This window comes from Cryptotermes secundus, unplaced genomic scaffold (assembly GCF_002891405.2).
Source record: "Cryptotermes secundus unplaced genomic scaffold, Csec_1.0 scaffold88, whole genome shotgun sequence".
NCBI lineage: Eukaryota > Metazoa > Arthropoda > Insecta > Blattodea > Kalotermitidae > Cryptotermes > Cryptotermes secundus.
In genome coordinates this window covers 180,131-207,514 of record NW_019724585.1, presented here as the reverse complement: position 1 = coordinate 207,514, position 27,384 = coordinate 180,131, and the positions used below count along the sequence as shown (strand labels likewise).

Here is a 27,384-nt window from a genome sequence, read left to right as displayed (position 1 = left end):
GTCTCACGGTGTTGTCGCTTGCAGATTTACCTATACTTCTTCAACCCTGAAGATGGGGGCGATACGTTCCTCCGAAACGTCGGTTAACACCACATATACACGGTGCCAAATCCCAGAAGACTGCTTTCTTCATAGTCACCGCCGTGAAAGCCTCAAATCTTACATTATTCTTTTTATAATATCTTCATTTTCTCTCATTATAACATGTCCTGCCCATCTCAGACTATGTATTTTAATTCTTTTAATTATATCATAATTATCAAATTAATTATATAATTCCTTTTTATAACATCTTCACAAGACCCCATCAGTTTGTACTGCCCCATAGTTTCTCCTTAAAATCTTTGTCAGAGAACATCTAAGAAGTACTTCATGAGCCTTGCCCAGAGTCCAGCTCTCAGATCCATAAAGCGCTGTTGGAAGTTTAATAGCTTTATGCAGTTGACATTTAGTTTTCCTCTTCAGTAACTCAGATTTCATCAGTTTCAACATGCCATGATAAGATATATTTTCTGTTATAATTCTGCATTTAATTTCTTCTTTCAAATAATTTTTACAATTTATTAGAGACCCCAGATATATAGATTTCTGTCACAACTTCAAACATACATGAATCAATAATGACAGTTTGGTTGTGCAGTAAGTTTGAATAGGCAGGGTCGTTTAGTGCCATGAGTTATATTCTCACTTATTGTTATCCCATTTTCCTTAGCATGTTTCTCCATACTAATGAAAGTTTATTTAACTACTGCTAGTGAGTGTCCAGTTATATAGTCTATATATGCCAATATTGTATTGATTTATTAAATATTGTACCTGTAGTTTCCACTTTACCATCTCTTATTACTTTTTCTAATCTTCATTCATTCCATCAAATTCTCCACAAATAAGAATATTTAACTACAGTAAAACTTGGTTATAGCAACATCGGTTTCTGCGACACCTTGTCTATTGCGTCAGATATTCAATGGTACGAACTAATTCCTCATAAAGCAACTGTTTTTATACCTTGCTTAGTACGACATGCACAAATGCATCAACCTCGTATGTAACGTCATTTTCATTCCTGAATTTCTCTGATATCGTGGGAAAGTTCGATGTGTCTGCCAACCCTCACTTTCTCTACTTGCTGACGTGACTGTCCTGGAAGAATACGACCGCGGGCTGCAGGAGGAGCGTGGGTTTTATGCGAAAACGAGGGAGTGGGGTGGGACTGCGTGAATAGTGCAAGAGGACGCGGCAGGTTGTTAACTGCATTCCTTTCCTAGAATCTCGTCTAACAGGACCTCACATTGTCTACTTACCCTATAGTGTTCCTGCCTAAACCCAGAGAAGTGCAGTAGCGAAAACATGGCAATGAAAAGGAAAGTTTTAAGCATTGAAGAGAAAGTTAAAGTGATTCGTGAAATAGAAAATGGAAGGAAAAAAGCTGATGTATGCCGCGAATTTGGTTTGGTGAATTCTACAGTACAAACGATATGGAGAATCCATATTAATTCCATGTTAATGTTACGTTAGTCTGTACTTAACTACGTATATCACAAAAAAATGCAACATTTTAACTCGGTTTTTGGTGGATTTTTACGTGACTAACATAAGGCTGCTGTGGAAGTGCCCATTTCGGTTACAACGACATTCGTTTATAACGACACTATTTTTAGGTCCCTTTGGTGACGTTATAACCAAGTTCTACTGTAATTCTAAATTGTAATCAACTGTAAACAATTGTAACTATTGTAATTTTAATCTTACTCATATTAAATTGTTAATATTCAGAATTAACTTGACTTGTCCTATATCATGTACAATGATCTACAGTGACGAAATCAATCAATCAATCAATCAATCAATTAATCAATAAGACATGCTAGTGGGTCACATTTCCTTTAATGTAAAACTGTCTGGATAATACATTCCTTAATGTAACAAGGCACAATTGTTTGTCATTGTTAATTTTGTCAGTTTAATAAGTTCATCAGGAATCTCAATGTCCCTCATGGCCAGATGAAGAATGGAGTCATAGGCTGTTTGAAAATAAACATATAAATAAATAATATGTTTTAATAATAATATGCTGAAGTTTTTTGTATTATTTTTCTGATGTTAAAAATTTGGTCACTTGTTGATTTACAAGTTGTAAATCCACACTGATATTTTCCGACATGTTCCTTGAAAGTTGGCCCTAGTTTCACGAAAAGGACCACTGAGTAAATCTTGTATGCTACATTTACCAGTGATATACCTCTGTAGTTCTTACACTCTAGATGATCAGCTATTCTGGGTGTATTGACAAGACCACAGTCCATGTTTGTTTAGGTATATTGACATTAGAGAAAGATGTGATGCATGTAAAACCTTGTACATCATTTGAAAGCATTACTGACATTCCAAAAGTGGCACTGGCAAAGAATTCTATATAGATAGATGCACAGGATGATTCACAATTTCTTCAGGATGTTATACCTGAGGTCATTCCCATCAGAAATGTTATAGAAACATAGGTCTGACTTGTAGTTTGTTAAGGAGCAGTGGTTGTTTAAAATGGAGAATGGTATGGATGAAGTGACAGTAATTTCACATTGTCAACCATGTATGTTGGCATTTTTCAACACTGATTCTGTGTAGATGTGTGCTGTGTTATGCTTCTGAAGGAGATAATTGGTCAGTTTATCTTGAAGGGTCATCTTACAGGTGACATTTGTCTGGAGTGTCTGCAGAATTGACTCTCAGACCTGCCAGAAAATATACTATTGGAAGCATAATTGTGTGCATGATGAAGCATCTTCCAATTTTAGCTGTGCAGCGGAAATGTTGCTGGATCAATCATGATGGTCCACAGCATAGGCCACCCACATCTCACAGGGGCATTGGCATAAGTAATAAAATTATAAAACTGTGCAGACAACAAATTAGTTAACCTCTAACTTATGTAATTAATAAGTCATTAACCATGGGTCTATATCCAGAAAGATTAAAATATACAGTTATTAAATCAGTATACAAAAAAGGGGAAAAGGCTATTATTAGTAACTACAGGCCAATATCTAAAGTAAGTGGGTTTGAAAAAATATTTGAAATAGCAATTTTTAGAAGACTCAATGATCATATCATAAAACATAAAATATTTCTTTCAGAGCGGTATGGATTCCAAAAGGGATTATCAACTGAAGATGCTGTATATAAATTAACCAATGTAATACTTACAGTTTGGAATAGAAAAGAATATCTAACTGGTATATTTTGTGATATAGCCAAGGCGTTTATTTGCGTCAGTCATGAACTTCTGTCAATGAAACTACAGTACTATGGAGTGCAGGGTGTATTATTGCAATGGTTCAAATCTTACCTCCAATATAGGAGGCAAAGAGTGGAATTAAATATATACATTTCTGTCTGTGTCGGTGAATGACATTGGGCATCTGGGTGGCTGTAGACATCTCACTGTTAGTAATCAAAGAGATGAAGATTCTCTTCTGACAGTGGCAAACTCAGTTGTGGGCTCCTTTGCTGCTGAGAAGCAGCAGCCATGTTGTCCCTCAGGTTCTGATAAGGGGCACATGAGTATAAGAGGTCTCTTGATGGGTGTGAATATCCTGACTGTCAGGAACAAGAAACATTCTGAATAGCACCAGAAGGTGGCAAAGAAGAGGAAGATTATGAAGAAAGCAGTCTTCTGGGATTTGGCACTGTGTAAATGTGGTGTTAACCGACGTTTTGGATGAACGTATTGCCTCCATCTTCAGAGTAGAAGGAAAAATATAAGAAATCTGCAAGCGAAGAGACCGTGAGAACCAGTAAAAGCAGACTGGTGTTGGATTTCTTATATTCTTCCTTCTACCCCAAAGATGGAGGCAATACGTTCCTCTGAAACGTCGGTTAACACCACGTATACACGGTGCCAAGTCCCAGAGGACTGCTTTCTTCATAGTCACCGCCTTGAAAGCCTCAAATCTTACAAGAGGAAGATTCTTCACAAGGAGGCTGATGGCTCAAGTCCAGTTGAAACCAGTGGTGGGGGCTCTGTTATCTCTGTCAGCATATGAGGAAGGACAGCTGGGATACTCTCTTGGCAACAGTCCAGTACACAAGGATATTATGCCAGTACCTGCTGTGATTGTGTGTAAATTAAAGATAACTGACTGCATGGGTAGAGTCAATGGATATTAAGAGGGTGTCATCCTTGATAGTTTTGGCTGTAGCCAAAGTTGAGGCCTTTAGTGAGCCTGAACAACACTGGAGGCGCAGTGGATGCAATAGAGGTCTGAGTACATGATGTGGCTGGAAATTTCCCCCCTCATCACCGCTCAGTACCTTACAAATTATATATGAAATATTTTTTATAAGATAAAAGTTCCAGATATGGTGATGAAACTTTGGAGTTATGTTGGATACATTTAATGTAAACTGAATCTGTACTGAAGAAATAAGTTCTTCCCGTAAAGAAAATAGTATTATTAATACAATACAATATTAACATCAACATCAGTCTTTAAAATATTTACAGTTGCAAGTGGTAGATGTATTCTTACCTGTAGGTAGCAGAATTGGGTCCTGCTATTGTATGCACATTAAGCCCAGCTGCAAATCCATGAGCAAGGTTGCAGTTAATTGTTGCCTTAACATACATTACTTGAATATAATGTTAACTCAAGATTTGCAAGCCTGGAAATGTGTGCAATAGGAAAGTAAGCTTTTTGATATCTGTTTATAACTCTGGTAATTTTGTAAAATAACATATTAATGATTTTATTTTACAGCCCTCTGTGATGTTAAAAATATGGACTGAAGAATTTTTGTCTGTAAGTACAGCTTGCTACAAATTAATATTATAGAAGTATTGGTTTTGTGATTAATGCATAAGATAAAAGGTGAAATTGCTCCTTTGTCTAAACATCTCAGCATGAAGACGTGTGTGACTGGAGATAAAGCTTTTTGGGACCATATTATATCCGATCTTCACCATTATGATCAAGTCTCTGATTTTTTTCCTCATATTAAAAAATATTGTAGTCTTCTTGGCACTTCTAATTTTTTGTTGTTGTAATCTCTCCTTCCTTGATTATTTCACATAATTTCCCATTGAAAAATCATCTTCTTGGGGTTAACATTTTTCACTGGCTCAATTGCAGCACTGGTTCTTTCTCTTCTGTCCCTATATCTATATCATTCTTTCCTCCATGATTTACTGTACTACACTGAAGATGGAGGCAGTAAATTTACCCGAAACATTGCTACCTTTCTGCCAAACTATGAGTACATGGTGTGAAATATAAAAAGGTCATAGTTTTCATATTCTGTTCATAATTTCTTAGTCATACAAGACGGTTTTGCCATGAGATAACAAAGAAGGTAGAATTGCATGATGATGAATAAGCATTTTTGAAGGCCATGGAATGGTGTTCCTGTGTACATTTCTGCATTTTGTGAGTTGTTTGCAAAACTTTCCTGAAATAATACAGAGTGGGGAGGTCATCTCTGTCCATACTTCATCTCCAAAACTCCTGATTGGAGTTTGTTGAAATTTGGTATTGGGTATGTACAGTTAAAGTTGGGCATTAACTTAATTTTGGTTTGTTTTGGTTCAATACAACTCCTACTTTATAAGAAGCTCAAATCGGACTTTGTAGTCCATGATATGTATACAGTTGGCTGTCTTGTAGTGCACTCAATTTCACCTGTTACAACACTCGCAGCTAGAAAGGGAACACACATCACAAGACACGGTTTACACAGAATATAAGAAAAACGACTCCCATAGCAGAAGAACCACACTCAAGTTTTAATTAAGACACATAAGATGAATAATCTTAACAAGTTTTAGTGTGTGTAAATTTATTATAGTTGACAAATACACACTTTTTAAATACTTTTTCAGTAATTTTATAAAGACATATAATGGCAAGCAGTGCAAAAGATTAGCGTAATTAGGGCACCTGATGATGGCACTATGTTGCCAAAACATGTCGTGAAGTAACAGGTGAAATTGAGTGCACTACAAGACGGCCAACTGTATACATATCGTGGATGAAAATCAGTGCAGCAGGACAACATTATGAATGGTAGACTTTGTAGATTTTCTCAAAAATGTCTCATCATACAAAAAATAGGCACATAACACAAAATATAGATCTAATTAGTGATAATGTGAAGATTTTTAAATGCACACTGGAAAGTTTCCTCACAACTAATGCTTTTTAATCAATAGATGAATATCTTTCTGCTAAGCATGTGTAACATTTAATAACTATATTCCTTGTAATTTTGTTTGTGAATGACAATGTAAATTATGGTTATTTGATGCTTTTGGTTGTGTGTGGTTGTTTGCCGTTGACATGATTGTACTTCTGCAATCAAGTCTTATTTTGACGAGTTCAATATCCAGTCCAATTTGGACAACAGATCAGTGAATTTATGAATTATGTATGTAATTAAGATTTATATCACTTATGGAACATTTTTCAGTACAGTGAATATCTAATGATGTGAGAGGAAAAGTAATTTATGAAAACAGTGTAATGTCTTTATTGTGATTACCTTTGCAGCACTAGTATTTACAATATTGTATTTACAATAAATGGATGCCGGGGGCAGTGAGGCATGCAAACACACGAACATGTCTGGAAGACGTGTACTGCAGTAGGATGTACCTTTCCACTTTTTATCTGCTGATTTGATTCAAGTTCTGAGAAAGTTGGCTCAACCAATAATGCTTCTGACTTTTATTTGGAAGGTGCCAGGTTTGAATCTTATTTGGGGCACCAACTATTGTGACTAAAGATTTTTATTGTTTTCCTCATTTCTTCCAGGCAGAAGTTGGGATAGTGCCTTAAATTAGGCCATGACCATGCCTTTTCATGTTCTTTCAAATTAATTATTATCCAGCTATTCAGTTCTATATAGTTTGAGTTAATTATGTGGTCAGTAAACATACTGCAGAATAGGTTTGATCACAGCCAGCAATTGGCGGAGGCAACCACATTCACAGCACACTCAGCTGACACCAGCCATGCCTAACAAATGGACAGTAAATTAACTCCTTAGTATAGTTTATGTGTAGTGGCACAAATTAAATGCTGTTTCCGTATTTTGAAGGTTACGTTACTATGTATTCATTTTTGCTGGAAAATATGAACTTTGAAAGATATCATATAATTAATGCTATTTAGTGTGAGTAATATTGTCTGGTACATGAAATTGTATTTTTTTTTACAGACAGTATCAAGACTGGATCCAAAATTCATAGCTTTACATTGCCAGGAGGTTGGAGGGAAGAACTATGAACGCAGTATGAACCATGTGGAGTATTTTGTTAGGTATGTGACTTTCACTTCCTTTACTTGTAATACGTTAATAACTGAATATATGGTGGCCTTCAGTTAATTTTGTATCTGTTACGAGTGACATTGTTTCAGTTTGAAAGAGAAAGTGCTGTTTTGCGAAGATAAGCTTAAGTAGTCATTGACTCTGTGACCTGTTTCAGTTTTTACAGCTTTAGTTTAAGTTTCATAGAAAAAGATGAGTTACAAAAACTATACATTTTTCAACACAAAATCTCTGTATGAAATATTTTAGATTAGTTAAGAAACTGTCCAGCTTATTTTCTTATTTTAATTATAATATTAAACTTTTGATATTGAGGCTGCGTGTGTGCATACATGTGTGGGAATGGATGTGCTCATGTGCTTGTTTGGAGGGGGACCGGAGGCACTGCTTTATGGAATAATTTTGGTGGTTTGATATTATAGGGTGGTATGCTTTTTTGAAGGTACCGATGCACATGTAGGATTCCATGAAAGCAGGGAATATTGTATGTAGCTGGGTAACTAAGAACTGCTCAGGGAAGGCATGCTGTGATTTTGTTTTGGTAGGTAGATGTCATTGTTTTGGAGTTGGTGCTCTAATACCAAATTACTCAGTGTAACATACTAGAAGCAACAAGTCCCTCTGAAATATCTGTACCCCTTTACCAAACTGCACAACATCCCACCTCTGCAGACCATAATCATCATAAAAGTGTTCTGATATATTGAGCCATAGGTGGAATGTGTAAAATTTTATTGTAGTCTAAATTGTACAATATGGATTACACCCTACATGAAGTTCTAAATACATCGCTACATATATTTTGATAACTATTATGACATATTTGCCAAAAACAGAGGCATGTTGCTAGGCTGTGGCGCGAGGCAGAGGTTAAGTTCAGAAGTTCGGAATGGCCATGAATGCTGTGATATTCATTTGCGCAACAGACATCGGTGAATGCTCCTAGAAAAATGTATCTGGTGCTCGACGGATTCAAATCTTATGGCAACTGAACAGAGATAAACAGATTCAACCAGGAATTCAATGCTATAACTGGATTAAATCCAACATCCTTGATGCTATTTGCTTTGTTCTGGGCATAAGTAATTTGATGCAGGTAGTTAATGTATGATTGGATATTACTAAGGATGAATTATTTTGTTACTGCAGTACTGTTTATGTTTTTATTTGGTTGCCAACGACGAAGAGTTAGTTCTGCTGTAGGCTGCGCCATAGCTCAAGCGGTTAGTCGCTGGCTTCCTACCGTGGCGGCCCGGGTTCGATCCCGGGTCTAGTCAAGTGGGATTTGTGGTGGACAAAGTGGCCCTGGGGCAGATTTTCTCCGAGTACTTCGGTTTCCGCTGCCAATCTTCATTCCAGCAATTACTTAGTTAATGAGAATTTCATGTTGTGTAGGAATTGTTTATTCTGAGTAAAGGATCATGGTAACATTATTTTGTTGTTCAGTTTTTAGTTTTAGGATTTTATTCTCATTAGGTTAAAGTTAGATGCATAGGTCAGTGATTTAAGCATTTATTTTAAATATTATATTCAAGAGTATGTTAGTTAATGAGGGATGTAAATTGTACCATGTTTTTTTCTGAAATGTTTGCAAGTTTTCTTTCTTAGTTTATACAGGTGTCTCATTACAACATGTCATATTTTACAGGATGTTCCTGGATATCAAACTAAGTAAAAAAGTTCATGTGGATATATACCCTGAGAGACTTCCTTAAGAGTTACAGATTTTCTAATGTCAGTTTCCATGGTCACACCTTCAGTACTTCCTAAGTTTAATGGGTTGTGTATAAGAAGAATAAACAAAAGAGTTATTATTAAGTTCTTTCTTTTTACTTTCTCATATTATGTGCTCCAGGTAGCCTCCATGTCCACAGACACATAATTCACCTGTGTGTGAAAAGAAGTTCACAAGTATCCGAAGATTCTGGGTGTATTGTTTATTTCACTTGCAAATTGTTGAATTCAACCCAGCAATTCCTCTCTGATATTGACTGCACTGGCATAGACCTTGGTATTCAAATATCCCCACAGAAAGAAATTGAGAGGATTCAAGTCAGGTGAGCATGTAGGCCAGAAAAATGAAGCTTCATGTCCATGATCATGATAATTTTTGGACAGAAGTTGATGCATTTAATGGTTATAATGTGGAGTATCATGGTGTTGAAACCACATACAAAGGCCTGTATTGAAGGACACACCATCCAGAAGTCCACTTAAGTGTGTTAGAAGAAAATTAAGGTAATTGTGTCCACTAAGCTCTGCTGGTAAAATGTGATGGTCTGTGAGATACTCACCAAAGTTCCAGCCCACAGGTTTGTGGAAAACTGTTGTTGCTGATGGTGAGATTGAATTACATGATTTTCATCTTACCACAGGTGTTTGTCGTGAATATTTGGGATCCCAGTCCTAGTGAAGCATGAATTATCCATGAAAAGCCTTTGCTATAAATGTAGGGTCTTTGGCTGAATGTTGCAAAATCCCTTGGCAGAACGCACGTCTTGCAGGTACATCGTGTAGTACTAACTCTTGCAGAGACTGAATGTGACAGGGATACAGCTGATGCTCTTGTAACGCATGGTGTACAGAAGCGTGCAGGGTACTTGTACTAGCTGCAGGACATGTGATACTGATGGTAGTGTGTCTTTCATTGACTTTGAGGATCTGCTATTCCATCTGCACATTATACGAGTATGTAGAACATCGGCAGCCAACATCCCATTACATTCTGGGAAATGTTCTCATCTCTCGGAGTTGGGGGTCAACAGAAAGGGAAGTATGTCTGTTTGGCATTCTCTGATTATCTTTTAACAGCATCTGTAACATTTTCATTGCACTATCCTAGCACAAGATGCTTGTCCACTAATTCAATAAATGAATAGCTACTTTCCATGCTGAAGCAGCATATAATGTGCTTTCTGAAGCTTAGATTTCTTTAGATGGCCTCAAGGTGTAATCGTGTGTTACTTCTTATTTGTCTACATGCTGTACAGTACTGCATATTTGGGGCAAGGTCTTTCTGTTTCTGTAAACACCAATACAGAGTTGGTGTCAAGTAGATCTCTATGCTTACCGTGCTATGCACACAAAATGATCTTTGAACATCGGTTTTTCAGAATGTGGTGGCAGGATCCGACATTTTGGTTATAGCTTTTTAAAGGAAGCCATCAGGGTACATATTCTTATGACCTTTTTTAATTTTAATATCACAAACCATCCTGCAAAATATGGAATATAACAGTGAGACACCTGTGTGTAACACTTTCTTATCTGTATAGGTTATATAGCATCTGATGCAGGGACAGGCAAACTCTGGCCTTAGAAACAAATTTATCTGGCTTGTGATAATGTTCAGATATTAATAACAGGATTCTTATCAGATTTTACTTTTTCATATGTAATATGGAGGAAATATTCTAATTGTAATAGTTAAATAAATAGAAACTGAGATGATGAAAATGGAAGTCTTTCTTTCTCTAGTACCGATCTGTTATTTTTATATACAGTACCAGAAATTAATTAAATAATTTTCCTGGGTAGTAAAGCGCGACCGGTGCATAAGGCTGACAACCTTACCGCCATCTTTGAGCCGATTGTCTAGATAATGTGGGACCCTCAGTGTCTCACAACCCTATGGGCCTTCACGGCCTGGTACAGGGATAGCTTTACTTTTACTTTTTACCCAACAGAAATATTGTTTATAGGTCAACAGTGGTGAAAGTACTGATATTTGAGGTTATGTCCTACAAATTTAAAGTAAATAAAATCTGTGCTTAAGTGCAGAGTTCTTCCAAAAAAGAAAATAATACAGTAGTGCTAATCACTAATGAGACAATGACCACAACAACAACAAATCTGCATAATCACCATCAACATCATGATCAGTGATGATGACACCAGCAGTCTCTAATATACAGGGAAGTTAATAAATTTTGTTTTCAGTTATAGAGTAGTGAACAGTGTGTTATATTATGGTGTCATATACTGTAGAGCAACATGTATCTTTGTATGACATGCGTGTGAAATTTGGATCTGAAAGAATGTGTCAGTGAAAGGTTCAGTGTAAATTTTGTGATGAAAGAGTTCCCAGCAAACAAATCATCATTTGGTGAATAAACTTAGATCAGTCGGTTTGTTAATAGACAAGAAACAAAAACGTTAATATTGAATGCTGTCTGAGAATTTAGCTGACATAGGAGCCTGATTTAAATATGCACTTAGAAAATCACTAAAACATTGACTCAGGAGACTGGGGTGTCGAAGTCAAGTGCAAAGAAGGCAGCACAATTGCTGAAGCTTAGACCCTGTGGAACAACAGTAATTCAGATCTTTCAGCTGTGCAATCCAGCTAGCAGAGTTCATTTTTGCAGTTGGTTTGTGCAGTGTCATCAAATGTGAAATTGATCTGCAGTTGACATTCTTTTCTGATGAAGCATTGTTTCACTTACAGGGTTATGTAAATAATCAAAATAATTGCTATAATTGCTACTGGAATTCACAGAAGCAACATCTAATGCAGAATGTTCCACTCTGTCCTGTGAAAGTTGGTGTGTCTGATGTGCTGTAAGGAGAAGAAGGCTTGTTGCACCTGTGTTTTTTAAGTAAATAATTAATTGTGAAAGATATGTACAGGTGGTTCTTGAACAATTCTTTGAGGCGCTAACTGAAGAAGAAAAACCATATGGCTGGTTTCAGCAAGACTCAGAAGCTATCCACACTGCATGTATGTCTGTGCAAGATTTGTCTAATGTCTTCGGGGACAGAATTATCAGCAGTGGTACTTGACCAGCTTGTTTATCTGACCTCAATTATTTTGAATTTTTCTTCTGGGGTTGTTTGAAGGACAGAGTTTACAAGAGTAACACATAAGTGGAAGAAAGGAAAGGAAATATCTGTAGAGATCTGTGAATATTTCTGTAGTACAACAGGAGAGAGTATATCAGAACCTCTTCTGCTGGCGTGAGAATGTGCACACGTGCGTGCATGTGTGTGTGTGTAGAGAGACAGCACGTTCAGCACCTTCTGTGATCTGTGAAGTGTAACTGCTTCATTCTAGACATTGTCAGCCATCAGACATATTGATTCAGTGGCAAAATCCATAGTCGCCTCACAGCCTGCAGGGCATTGGTCACTGTGAAGGGCAATACCGTGAACTGGTCATTAAAGGTAACAGCTTCCCTGGGCTTACAATTGCAAGCATTAAGACCACATGTGTACAAAGTACAGTCAATAATTTCGTGGATTGGCTGCATGGTGGCACTGTTATGCATTACAGCAGATATGTGGAACCATGAGATGGTTCCATATTTGTTCTTCTCTTGTTCCAGCAAGAAGCAGTTGCGTGTGTGTGGTATATTCAGAAAGGAAGTCACTGTTGTGAAAGGCATCTGTCTGCAAGCAGCGAAAATCGAAAATGTCGCAGTTTGAGGAATGGGAAAACATCAAGCTCTGCCAAAATTTAGGCAAACCTACTAGCGAAACATTTCAGATGATCAAGCAAGCCTACGGCACAGAAGCCTTGGGCTGTAGTGCTGCGTTTAAGTGGCACAAACGTTTTGCACAGAGGTGAGACAGTTTGAAAGATGATGAACATACTGGTCCACCAAGAATGGTCAGAACTGAACTCAAGATCCAAGAAGTTGCAGTGTTTGTGTGCCAACTGCTCCTGAATGGTAGATGAAATCACAACAGCAGCAGGAGCAGGGATTAGCCATGGTGCTTGCCACAAAATTCTATCTGATGACCTGAACATGTCTCGTGTTACCCAGCACAGTGTTCCACTCGTCCTGGCACAACCATCGTGACAGTTGCATGACCATTTTCAGTGACCTGATTTGTAGTGCTGACAAAGATGGAATGTTTCTCAGCCATATCATGACAGGAGGCAAAACATGGTGTTTTCTGTACTATCCACAATGAAACGACAATCAGCGTCCTGGAAATCGCAATCATTGCCAAGGAAGAAGAAACTGCAACAGGATAGGTCAAAAGGCAAAGTAATGCTTGAACTGTTTTTTGACTCATCTGGAATTGTTCACATGGAATTCATCCCAGAAGGAGCAACTGTAAACAAGCACCGCTGCAAGGAGATCCTTTGCCATCTATGCAGTTCAGTTTGTCATAAGCGCCCTGTAGTCTTAGACACTGACAGATTCATAAAATAAACCACATAAAAAACCACCAATTACAAAATCTATCTGTATTTTATGTGTGTGGTACATGTTAGTTTACCCGTGAAAGAAACGTATTTTCAGATTAAATTGAAATTTGTTCAAAACTTGTTTGTGTGAAATGGCCAGAGTCTCTTAAGTGTTAAATTTATCCCACCATAAAATTTAGACTCTTGTGTAACTAAGGAATTTCTGAGTTTCAGCATCTTTATACGAGCTTTCCACATTCAAGTAATGAAATCCTTATCATAATAAAACTCCTGCATAACAAATGCATGAAATGATGCTGCCAAGTGAAACAGTCTTGTTATATTTTTAGCTAGTCAGTCAGCTGTGATGTTTGATGCGTTGTACTGCTAGTCTGGAAGCCATGTGGCCTTGTGTTCTGCACGTTATTTTGCTATGTTTCACTGTAATGGTTAGTGTTCCTTCTTTGTTTAAGATGTATGAGGGTTGAATCTCTGTGCAGAGACTCACTGTCATACCTGATATTCTTTTCCTCCATCCTGGTAACAAATCTTGCAGTGCCTGTAATGTTTTAAAATAGGCCATGACTACTTTCTTCAGTAGTATTCTCTACTAACAATTTATAATTGTCCCCTGTATAACTGTGCACTTGATACAGTGTTGTTAAATAAATCAGGTAATATTTATTGTATTTTATAATTAGTGTTTCATTTTTATTTTTTGTGCATAGAAGATTACGAACTTAAGCAATTTCACAAAATATTATTTCTTGCCTTATGAATTTTATTGTTACAACTATTGCTTTTTCAGTACTACGTATTGTCTGTCTACATTATTGTACACAGCGGTTGAAAGAAATTAAGGAACAATATCTGCTTCATACTCTTCAGTTGCTGTATGTCATAGTCTCAATTTTACTGTTTAAGATATGGGAAACCCCTGGTTTGTCAGTGTTAATAGTAATTATGTAGGCCCATAGAAATTACTCACTGATGTGATAATATTAATTTAAGTGGTTTATGCTATTCATCAGTCAGTTCAAAATTATTATTCGCCTTTTTGTATTTGTGTACCTAATAAGTGTAAAATATCTTTTGTTATGTTATTTTGACTCCCATTTATATGTTTTTCACATCATATGTGTTAATACTACTGAATTTTCCAGAAGAGTGCTGATGGCATGTGTTGATGACTCACTATATTGTGTGATAGACATCATGATAACATTCTGTTTCTCACATCACTGATCTGTTCAGTCCTATTGACCATTTCAGTTTTCATGCATGTACTCATTCATCTTTAGTTTGTAAACCCCAACTTACATGACTGTGCTAAGAATATGCCTGTTATGATTCACTTTCCAGTTGTCCATATTCTGGTTTGCAGGTGAAAAACTTGAATGTGTTGAATAATTTTAATATCGAAGAAAGCAGTCTTCTGGGATGTGGCACCGTGTAGATTTTGTGTATCGCCTCCATCTTCAGGGTAGAAGGAAAAATAAGAAAATCTGCAAGCGAAGAGACAGTGAGAACCGGTGCAAGCAGACTCTTCTCTGCGCTTGCAGATTTTCTTATTTTTCCTTCTACCCTGAAGATGGAGGCGATACATTCCTCCGAAACGTCGGTTAACACCACATCTACACAGTGCCACATCCCAGAAGACTGCTTGTTCATAGTCACCGCTGTGAAAACCTCAAATCTTACAATTTTAATATTGTTTCCTAGGCGATGTTAACCATTTTCATGTAGCTTGTGGGATAGCTCAAGTGGTTATTAGACATTAGTTTCTCATTGCAGGAGCCTGGAGTCAGTCTCATGTCAGTTCATGTGGGATTTGTGGTGGACATTGTGGCACTGAAACACATTTTTTTCTGTGAATGCTTAAGTTTCTCCTGGCAATTCACATTTCCTCAGGTGCGTCAGTTCTCTCATCTGTTAGCTGGGGCTGTTACAGCAGGCAATTTTATGGCCCAAGTATCAAGGAGCTTGGTCTACTCCACTCAAATAATAATAATAATAATAATAATAATTATAAAAAAAGTGAAGGGATCCCTGTAAGAGGCCGTGAAGGCCCATATTGTTGTGAGATGTTGAGGTTTCCACATTTTCTAGACAGTCGGCTCACAGATGGCGGTCAGGTTGTCAGCCTTACACGCCGGGCACCCTTTACCTCCCAGGAATATTCCTGGTACTCATTTCCGTTAGAGGCTGAGTTGACCCCAAGGTCATAGTGTGGCTAGAAGGATTAGGTAAATTGAAAAAATCCAGGTCATCAGGATTTGATCCCGCTACCTTCCAGCTTGTAGCATAGTGCCTCAACCAACTGCACTACCGTGTGCCCCAACAACAACAACAACAACAACAACAACAACAACAACAGCAGCAGCAACAATGACAACAATGATGACAAGGATAATAACAACAACTTTTTATGAACAGTTAGATATTTTATGTAAAATTTGGAAAATTTGTTTCATAGGTTGAAATTGAAAGAAATAGTCTTCTGGAGAGTATAGGGAAAATGAATGATGAATAGTAGTGTTAGGGTGAGGGCACACCAAGGAAACTGGCAACTGCAATGCACCCGCAATTTCCGACAAATGTCGCCAATTTCAAGGAGGCAACTGGTTTTCAGATTAGCAGGTGCACACTGAGGAAACTTATGTTTGATTAGTTGCTCACAACGTCTTAAGTGGGTATGTTCGCCTGACATAATGCATGGTTGAATCTGTCGGATGTTATTTTTGGGAAATAGACTTCTGTTTCAGTGAGTTAATTGAGAAAAACCAAATGCTTCTATGTTTACACTGTATTCATATGTGTTAAAACCATATAAATGCAATAGTTTACTGTTCATAAAGTTTTTAAAATTGCCTGATTCATTGACGCACCTGTATATGTGAAATAAATTATATATTAATGCAACAGGATGCTTAAATACAATATTAGGAAAAGAAAACATTGGGTGCATCCGTTCTTCTGTAGCAGTTTAAACTGAGGTGCTTATATTGTTTTGAAATAACTTAACCAGGATTCAGGCTCCTTCATCTCATGAGAAATTCTTTCCCAAGCCAAATTTATTTTGCCCTGCCTAGCATAGTTTGGGTTGCATTTGTCATATATACCAGGCTACTGCTCAGTTAACTGCACAAAAACAAAATTGGTAGCTTTGTCAATCTTTCATGTCATTTTAAGACACAAATGAATCACTGAAGCCCATTATAGAACAGCTGATGGTAGGAAACCACACAACAACACAATTGTGAGAAGACTGGTATGCTCCATTACCTGGAAGTTGAGTTACTCAGTCTTTCTGCAAGTTGCATTGCTGATTCCTCAAGTTGTACTGCTACATTCAGTAACATGTGTTCAACTCTGGCTTATAGCATTTCTCAGAAATTGTGTTTACGTTGTGGTTTGCCAATTTCCTTGGTGTGCCCACACCCTTAATGTAGATACAGTTTAAGCTTTATTTTTCCATTTTACAATAGACTTAAACAAGGGGATGCTTTATTTCTGCTGCTTTTTAATTTTAATGTGGGATATACCATCAGATTTCAAGGGAATCATAAGGGAAGGACAGGGAAGGAGGATTACCGTTATGATGCACCTTAAGAAGATAAGTTATATGGATGGGAGGTGGATGAAAGTAGCTTGGGAATATGTATATAGTAGACTTTGGTATTACAATTGCTGATCCTGTGACATCTGCTGCCACAGTGTTAAATTATGGAAAGTTTATGATCTACATGCAGTTGTATGTTTTATTTCAGATTGCTCATGTCAAGTGAAGAGCTTAGATTATTTGACAAAGTACGAGTGTACCTAGATGAAGATTATTCTTCTGCTGAAAACTTCACTGTAAGCATGAAATACCATAACATACCTGTATATAACTCACTTTTGTATGTATTGAACATTATTTTTAAGGACAGTTTTATTTTGAACTGTTGTATTTGTAACTTCTGTAAATAGAAAGTGTGCATCTTATTTTAACATGAAAGGATCACATACAAACACACGGTGATGATGATTTACTAACTTTGTGAAATGTTGGCTGTCACTCAGATTTACAAAAGAAGATGGGAAGGACAAAGGAAAGTAAACATTTAAGACATTTTTATGGCTCGCCCCTGATACTCATAGTGTTTTGCTATGATAAAGGTAACTAAAGGCCTGTTTAGTTGTGTGAAACATGAAATAATAGGAGGCAAACATTTTTAGGTAAGAGATAGAACGAAGGAATGTGCAAAATTAATACATACCATGATATTGTAAATTTAAATTTGGTGTGTCTATTCATGCAGAAACATTTCAAGAAAGTGGATGTAGAGGAAGTTTCTTACAGGCTTTCTTGTTTTGTAATCAGTGATGATGATATAGCATGTAGATTCATTGCAAGGTAATGGCCCATACACATGCAACAGTGTAACATGTCACATCCATGGTGATGTCACTCAACAGTAGAAGAGATGTTGCAAGCAGTGTTCTCTGTGGATCCACTCAGAGGCTGTATGACTTGACTGAACAAGCTCATTTCCGTTAATGAGTGCAGTGCAGTGGAGTACAGTGAATTGAAGCAAGTTGGTTGGTGAGCAGTCAGAAGACTGCTGCAGTTCGTTGTGAGCTGCTGCTGTTAGAAGCTGGTAGCTGAGGCATGGGGATAGTTCAGGAACCCAGAATAAGCGGAATGCCCCCCATTTGAAACCATTAACAGGCAATGACTGGTGAAGACAGTAGACTCAAAAGACTTAGTGTGTGCTGTAGTGAATTGTAGAGTGTGTGAATTAGCAATAGTGCTGTAGTGAATTGTAGTTACAATTAGTAAGAGTTCATTTGATTCAATTACCAAACCAGACCACATCTATATGCACCCACACAGGTGGTGTATATTTAATATTTTTAAGTTTGCGAGCTTAAGCATAAAAAATATTGTTTTCTTTAAGAGAAATTGCAAATGAGAATCCTCCAGGAATTTTTAAATTACGTATTTTTCTTTATATTTTCAGGCATTGGGCAATTTCTACTTTATACATGAATCTCTGACAGATGTGTTGATATGGGACTTCTCAGGTAAGTGTTATGTCTGGTGTCTTCAGATAAAATTTATTGTGAGGTATTGAAAGTGAACATATCTTTTTCTTTGGTACTATTGATTTGCTCTGTTGGGAAATTGCAGCAATGAGTTTTGTACCTGCTAAAGGAAAGGAGGTCCACTCTGGGAATATTGAAGCTGTCAGCACAAAAGAGAAGTCAAAATTTCCTCAAAACTTCTTCCCAGAGGTGAGACTATACTTTAACAGGCATTGAAGTGTATAAAGCATACTTTTATATGATCAGTGCTTTCCAGCCTTTTCTTTTATAAAATTATTTTTCTTGTTCCCTTCTGATACTGTTTTTTTATATCTTACCTTTTTTGACTCCATGCTGTAATTAAAGAAGAGAAAAAGTTAATGAGTGTAATAGCGGTTCTTATTGACTTTATTAACAGCTCTAGAAAGCCCTGATTTCAGCTGTAATTTAATCTCTTGGATATTTTTCTGGTACTCACATATGTTGAACTTACGAATTATGTTGATGTATTGACTGCAGAAATGATTTTTGGATATCAGTTATGTTATATATTAAACTTTTATTTTATGACATGGATAAAATTTTTAATTATAAAATAGTTAAAATATTTTCACCTCATGATTTTAAACATTGAGAAAGATGTGGAAATGGTTTTATTGCACTGACCATTTAAATTTAAGTTTTCTGTTTTGTGTATGAATATACATAGGTTAGATAAAAAGTAGTGGCAACACCTGTATAGTTCTGAAATAACTTTATTACCTGAGGTAAACACACTTACATACCTTCAATATAATCACCCCCGCATGTGTACCACCTTCTGCCAAATTTGTGGAAGGCATACACCATCAGCATGCCCACTTCTGTTGATGTCCAGCAGTGACCGCCCTACAGCACAAATAATCTCTCTTGTATTGTAATTTGTCCCTCCCAGTGGTTCTTTCATTTTGGCAAAGAGATCATAATCGCATGGATTCATATCGGGTGAGTATTTTGGATGTTGCAGTATCTTCCATCGCCAGTGGCGAAGGAGATCCTTGACAGTGTCAGCAGTATGAGCCCTTGCATTGTCATGAAGGATGATGGGGTTCGTTGCCAACAAGTGTTGTCGCTTTCTCCTGAGTGCCGGACAAATATGATTACGCAGGAAATTGCAGTAGTAGGCAGCGTTTATAGTCTGTCGAGGTACAGTGTGGTGCAGTATCACTCCATTAATGTCATATGCCACAGTGAACATCGCGTTCACATTACTCTGTGTAGGGTGCACCTTCTTTGGACAAGGAGAGCCAGGATGCTTCCATTCATTTGATTGTTGCTTCAAGTGCGGTTTGTATGAGCGAGCCCAAGTTTCGTCCAGAGTTACAATCCTTCCAAGGAAGTAGTCACCTTCCCTCTGGTACCGGTCCAGCAAGTCCTGTGCAATTGCATAACATTGCCACTGTTGCACCTCAGACATTATGTGGGGTACCCAGCGTGCTGCGGTTTTGCAGTATCCAAGAATATCATGTGGAATGTGGAGCACGGTTTTGTGACATACGCCTACCTCAGCAGGTAACTCCCGCGCAGCCCATCAACGATCGACATCCAGCTAAGAAGCAAGAAGCTGAATTGTGTGGTTGTCAACATGGGGTCGTTCTGAACGACGGCTGTCCCGAATGGCATCCCTCCCTTCACGGAACAATTTCACCCATTGTGCCCCTGTGTGATATGACAAAGCAGCATCACCACATGCTTCTCACAGTCCCTGGTAACAGTTTTGTGCACTACAACCTCGTGCAACTTCAATTTTTATCCAGGACCGTTGTTTTTGTTTCGTAAACATGTTGTTAGGGTGCTTGACTGGGCTCCTGCACTTCAAGACAATGCACAATGCAACTTAATGAAACACAACCAGAGCCACTCACTACACTACTTCAACTGAACTTCTGCTATCAGCTACAGATGGTGCTAGTGCCACCTGACGCACATCTTTCATGTTACACTAGTGTTGCCACTACTTTTTATCCAACCCTTGTATTTAAGAGTTCCGTACATGTATCTTTTTCCTTACCATGTTAAATATGTAACTTAAAAAAAGGGGTTAATTCCTATAGATTTCCATCTTGTGTTTGCTTATAAGGTTTATGATTTTTGCTCAGAAGGAGAAGGAGCTGAGAAGGCATATCTTTAGTGAGACTGTATGAAGTTGTAACATTGGAGCAGTGAATATATGTGCATGCAAGGAAATAGTTTATCTTGTTTGCTGTAGGCATGGTGTAATTGTATTATTTAAATACTAGTAGTTGTTTATATTACTTGCATGTTTGACCTTGTTCATTTGAGAGGAGAGAAAAGGTGTCCTTGGTTAGGTGTGGATTTGCCTTTATACAGTAAAACTGTATTGATGTGTAATTCAGTAGCACCTAATTCTAAGTTGGCAGCATTCTTTGAATTGTAAGAGACAGTTTTGTACTCTTTAGTTTATTTCTTCACAGGAATTGGGTTCTTTGAAGCCTTTTCTGAGTTTGGTTATCAATCCCCCCCCAAGTGTATTCCTAAGTGTTCTTGTGTCACTTTTACCATGTGTTCTTTATATTGAAGGTGCTTGAAAATTCAGTTGCGGGCCATGCAAGAGATAAAATGCACTTCAAAATCGTAATCTCTCAGGCAGATAAGAAATGTTCCAAGTGAATTTTTGCTGTTTTGTAATTTCTTCGTGTCCCTCAGAAAGCAGTTGACCTTGACGCTGCAATTATTATTATCCTGTTACTAGTTATAACCTGTTAAGTCTGTGCTACAGTACTTATCCTGTAATATTTGTCAGATAAGTTAATTCAAACTTGTTTACTTTCAAGTCCATAATTGTTGGCTCCCTTTGCTTAGAGTTGAAATTTTACTGCATGACAAAATGGGAAATAAAAATATCATTGTATGCTATCTTGTGACTAAATCTTAGTTTAAACTTATCAGAGCCAACTTGCACAGCAAGTTGTCATGTTGTGCACAAAATACCTAATATGAATGCAGAGTCAGGAACATCTATTTGTTGATGTGTTAAATCTTTCCTGCTGCACTATTGCCCTGAGGTTGACTCAGCCTCTAACAGAAACGAGTACCAGTCATTTTCTTGGGGATAAAGGAATGCTGGCATGTAAGGCTGACATCCTCACCATCTAGAAAACTTGGGAGCCTTGACATCTCAGAACCGTGTTGGCCTCCATGGCCTGTTACAGGGAGAGCTTTACCATTACTTTACCGTTACGTGACTATTTAATGGACTTAAATGAAACTTGGTATTGACAGGTCTGGACAAAAATTTTACTGTGAATTTTGTATTGATACCTGTCAACCCAATATAATTTCTGAGTTACCCAAAAATAAAATCAGTCTTTAGTGATATAAAAGAAAACATCCATTTTATGAAAATTGTTGCAAGGTATAAAATATTATGTCATTTATATCTGCAGCTTTTATTTTAAATATTTTTTTAACATCATAAATATTCAACAGAATACAAGAGGGAAGAATTTCTGACTGTGTGCTTCGGCATCATGAAGTATGATTGGTTTTTACAATGGTACAGGGTGATTTTTTAAATGAGAATCCCCATGTTACTAATGTTAATAATGTCATATATTAACAGGGTTTAGGGTTATTTTGGCAAAACTGGTAGGCACAGTGTACAGTGTGCAAACATGACATTGTAGAAAAGTGTATGTTTTTGGTTGAATGTTACTTAAAAACAACTGAAAGTGATTACAACCACTGGTTTGGATGCTGGTCATCAGGAGAATATGTGATAAGGAAGTTTGTGGAACAGTTCAGGCAAAGAGGAAATGTAAACATACTGAAACATGAAGAAAGTTGTCTTCTGGGATCTGATGTCATGTATTCTTTGTTTCAGCGGACGTTTCGGAGGAACGTATCGCCTCCATCGTCAGGACAGGTGAATTGGCTTGCGAATGCAGAGTGCAGTAGCTGTAATGATTAGGAAGTGAAAAGCGCTGCTATATGTAGGAAGTAGGGGGGGGGGGGGGTGTTTAGGGAGAGGGGACCAAGTGAGTGTGAAGTGAAAAGCGGTGTTATAGGTAGAAAGTGGGGGGGGGGGGGGGTGTTTAGGGAGAGGGGACCAATGGGAGCATTGAAGAGCGTTTAAGGCCATGTATCGTCTTGTGGGCGAAGGGTTGTAATTTCTTCCTGTCCCCAACCCTTCGCCCGCAAGACCATATATGGCCTTAAATGCTCTTCACTGCTCCCATTGGTCCCCTCTCCCTAAACACCCCCCTGCCTACTTCCTACATATAGCAGCGCTTTTCACTTCCTAATCATTACAGCTACTGCACTCTGCATTCACAAGCCAGTTCACCTGTCCTGAAGATGGAGGTGATAACGTATCTCCGAAACGTCGGCTGAAACAAAGAATACATGGCACCAGATCCCAGAAGACAACTTTCTTCATAGTCATCGCCGTGAAAACCTCAAAACTTACATACTGAAACATGTTTGTCATTTGACTGTTGTTATAGAGAGCCATATAGCAAAGGTTAGTGACAGAGTGAGTGCAAGTAGACTCAAGCTATTGCAGATACTTGCACAACAACCTCGAATGTCATATGGTAGTTGTTGCAAAGCAGGGGACACAATGCAGTTGTTTCCATATGAAGTGCATATTATTCAGCAGCTGTGACTGCACTGTGAAAAACATTAGTACTGTGAGTGGTTGCATGCCAAGATGAAGGATGACCACCTCATGTTAGACATGACTTTTTTCTCAGATGAGGCACAGTTCCAGCTAAGAGGTACTCACATGTGGTTGATGGAAAATCCTGTGCAAGCCATGAAACTCCCCTTCACCTTTACAAGATTGGAGTGTGGTGTGCAGTGTCACGCTCTAAGGTTATTGTGCCTCTTTTGTTCAAAAACACCATTAACTCAAGAGTGCTACATTAATGCAGTTCATTAATTCCTCAGAAACTATATTGAAAGGAAATTTCCAGAGTGTGGTTCCAGCAAGACAGTGCAGTGTCTTGCAACACGATTGACTATATGTGAGCTATCCTTATTCAGAGATCGGATCATTAAAAAAAAATGTAGCCCTCATGCTGGCTGGATTTGTCAGGACAAGATTTTTCTGTGAATCTACATTATTAAGGACAGTGCATACCATAGTAACCCACTCAAGTTGGATGAACTCAAAATTAACATATTCAACATTTTTGCTGATATTTGTTCTATGACACTGTAAGCAATGTCTGCAAACATGCCTTGTCATATTCAGTTATGTGTGCGACATGTTGGTGCGCACACTCAGGACGTTTTGTAACAAAATGTATTATAAACACTTCACTTTGATTACAGTTATTGTTTAAAAAAATTGATATACTGCACGAATGAGTTTTGTCAAAATGGCTCTCAACCTTTAACACATGATGGTATTGTGATGTGAGGGTTGACAGCTGGAATATTGGAGACAGAAGAGAAGGTTGTTGCTAGATAGTAGCTGGTAAACATGCTACTACATCATTAAACAAGCAGGCCATTGCTGGGCAACACATTGTTTTCTACATGATCTGATCCGAAGCTATATAACGACCAGCTGGAGCAATGAGTTAGTTATGAGCCAGCTGCCATCCAGTGACATGAATGCTGAAGCAGAAGAAGATCCATGGTTAAAAGCTGTAACGCAGCAACACCTAGTGTAGCCCAAGCAGCAACTAGTGAAGACAGCAAAGTGAGGAAACTTAGTGTGTGTGCTAGTGATTTGTATAGCGTGTATATTATTAATAATGTTGTAATTATCTGTAGTTACAAGTTATAAGAGTCAAATGAATCCAATTAGTGATTCAACTCTGGGTCTAGTCACTAACATGTGATAGTATTAACGTTCCTAACATTGGATTCTCATATAATAACTACCCTGTATGTGTACATCTGCAGTAAATGTACATGAAGGCCAGTGAGATGTCTAGGTTAGCAGAGGATGCAACTTTGCAGTGGTCATATCCACTCTTATTCTAATTTCCACAAAGAGATGACTGTGGCAATACCCTCCGAGTAAAGCCAAAAGATTTCATCCATTAAAGATTCTTTATTGCTCTACAGTTTTAGTGTTACGTGTCCTGACTTGGAGTGTAGATATGGAGAACAAAATCTGTATGCTTGTATGTCACAGATTTGTTTTGAGGCTTTGCTTTTCAGAGTTTGAGACATAATTCTCACAGAATTTGGCAATATTTTATTCTTTTCAAACCAACGTAGCCTATCATCCATTTGGCTTTATTCCACACATTGCACATACTGATTGTTTTATAGATTTTCTATCTTGAAAATGCATTGATGTTTTTGTTTATTAATTAATTTGTTGATGTGAGAGGTAGGTCTCCTCTTCCCAATAACATGAAGATTTTCAGGAGATGTGGAGGTGAAGCTTCTTGTACTGTATAGACTATGGCACTGGGCAGGAAGAGAATGGTCATCTTCAGACTGTGGTCACAAGCTCCTGGCATCTGTTAGATAATATACTGAAAAGGCATTATTGTTCTGAATGTCGTGAAGGAGAGAAGAGTTCCAATATTTCTGCAAGGATTATGGATCACTGAAGAAAGCAGCCTTCTGGGATGCGGCGCTGTGTAGAAATTGTGTTAACTGACGTTTCGGAGGAACATATCGCCTCCATCTTCAGGATAGAAGACAAATTCGCGAATGAACCAGCTAGAGTAGGTGCAACAGACATGGCGCCACATCCCAGAAGACGGCTCTCTTCATAGTCACCGCCATGAAAACCTCAAATCTTACATTATGGATCACTGTTCATTTTAATAGGAAATTTTCCTGTATAAGGTGTAATGAGAAACATGACTTAACCAAGAGAAGTTTCTTGATTTTTGAGAAAACAAAATTATATATATAGTTCATTTAACCTTAAGTCATTCTTGAATTTTTTATAGTGTAAATGGTCTCGGAAAGGTTTCCTTCGTACAAGATGGAGTCTCTGTGGATCAGTATTTGACCTCATTAATATTCATTTATTCCATGATGCATCTAATTTCATTGCCATGGAATCGGTAAGTAAGAGGCATCTTACATATTTTTTCCTGAATCTTAGGATGTGTTTTCATGACTTCCATACTCTGTAAGTATGTGATGACGCTAAGGTATTCTGTGATATCATGCTAGGTAGCCTGGGGCCTGTTTGTACTTGTCAAGACATGAATATCCTGTGGACACTTTAACTGAATTGTTCAGTTGCTGTTGGACCAACAAGCATGATAATTTCGAGAGGAGAGTGTAGTGTGTGGAAGTTTTAAATGTTGTGGGATAGCTGTCAGTGTTAAGTGGGTTAATTTAAAATTTTTATGGTGATGTAATTGCTGTAGATGCTACACACAGTGTGTGTTTAAATGACATTCCAGTTTGAGGTGTTTGAGTAGTGTCATGGGTTCATGGATGATTGTAAATTTTTTAAAAATTACACGACTTCATTCAGTGTTGTATGACATTGACAATATGAGACAGATGCGGAAGGTTGTATGATTTGAAGGAATGGCTGAAATATGCATTGTAAGTCTCAGAGTGGCTTTGAAAATTGTGTTAGAAGAGGTCACATGTGGCTTCCAGAAATGATAACCCTGTGATTTCTGAAAATATTTTTTCAAACTTTGTCTAAGGGCTTCTTGGTGCTGTTGGATTATGCTCATATTTATGGCTTCTCTTTTGAAACTGTCTGACGGTACCACAATAAAGGTTTGGTTTTGGTTGTATTCATTCTCTTATGTCATAACAGATTGTTTTAGAATGTAGTGGAAATTCATAAAATATTTTTCAGTAGACAGTGCAGTCCTATTCCATGTGGTGAGATATAAGTCACCAAATTTATATTTTTGCAATTACATTAAATGAACATTCTGTACCCATCTATATAGACTAAATCTAGGAAAAGCAAGAAATTATGTGGATCTTGGTAGGATAATTATGTGTGTAGGAATTTACTTTTATTTAACAAATGTCCTTGCACAACATATGCTCACAGTGACCTGGTGAACTTTAACTAAACTGATGGATTTGTCAAGTAACTGGTTCATTAAAGCATCATTCTAGAATTACTGCTTACTTGACTGTAGGTGTTATTTCTGTTTGTGTGCTTCTGTGTGTCATTTGAAATGGCTGGTTTAACTGCTGTAACTCTGTGAACCTAGAGGTCATGTGGTTATATATAGGATTTGGCTTAAAATTGCAAACACATTTTTATTGAAACATTGTTTGTTTTATTATGAATTTCACACTAACATATGTACAGTATATACTTGTATGAATGGTTTACAGCTGTTTGTTTTAGAATGAGACAGGTGGCTGAAACAGGGCATGTACAAAAGAGGTTGTCTGGTATCTAAAACAGCATATGAAATACTTCTGTACTTGGATCTGCTGTTACTATTCATTCTTTAACTGCTTGCTGCGTTATTTGAAAATGTTGAAGGATTTTGAGAATACAATTCTTTAAAAGATCTGTATTCTTAGTAATTTCATTAAATAGCTTTTCTTGCATGAAAGTACCATTGTGTTTTATTTTGTCACTGGTTGGGGTGTTTGTATAAAGTTAATAAATGTTAAGTAAAATATGAATTTCATGACAAGTTACATGATTATATAAGTTGGTGATTTGTGTGAGATTTATTTCCTCTCCAGATATGGGTTTCTCACCCTAAGGCAAACAACTTGAATTGAAGGTATTTTAGAACAGGGGTTTGCATAGAATATTTAGACTGCAGAGAGATTAAATAACAGGAAGTTGGAGGAAATTGCATGAGGAGCATATTCATAGTTTGAACTTTTAACACATTACGGGGTAATCATATCAAAGAAGAGGGAATGAATGG

At 37.4% G+C, this 27,384-nt stretch overlaps 1 protein-coding gene across 3 annotated transcripts in view; it reads left to right on the top strand.

The window, feature by feature from the left end:
• LOC111862288 overlaps positions 1-27,384 on the top strand; it is a 60,042-nt gene that overhangs the window by 3,067 nt on the left and 29,591 nt on the right. Inside the window, exons 2-7 of one of the 3 annotated variants that reach the window (XM_023847553.2) lie at positions 4,758-4,799; positions 7,213-7,313; positions 17,230-17,317; positions 18,466-18,529; positions 18,636-18,739; positions 25,456-25,572. In XM_023847553.2, coding sequence (XP_023703321.1) covers positions 4,758-4,799; positions 7,213-7,313; positions 17,230-17,317; positions 18,466-18,529; positions 18,636-18,739; positions 25,456-25,572 — 516 coding nt within the window. Of the gene's footprint in view, positions 1-4,757; positions 4,800-7,212; positions 7,314-9,178; positions 9,381-15,253; positions 15,371-17,229; positions 17,318-18,465; positions 18,530-18,635; positions 18,740-25,455; positions 25,573-27,384 lie in introns of those variants that run through there. The other 2 variants (XM_023847552.1, XM_023847555.1) reach the window with 2 other exon arrangements.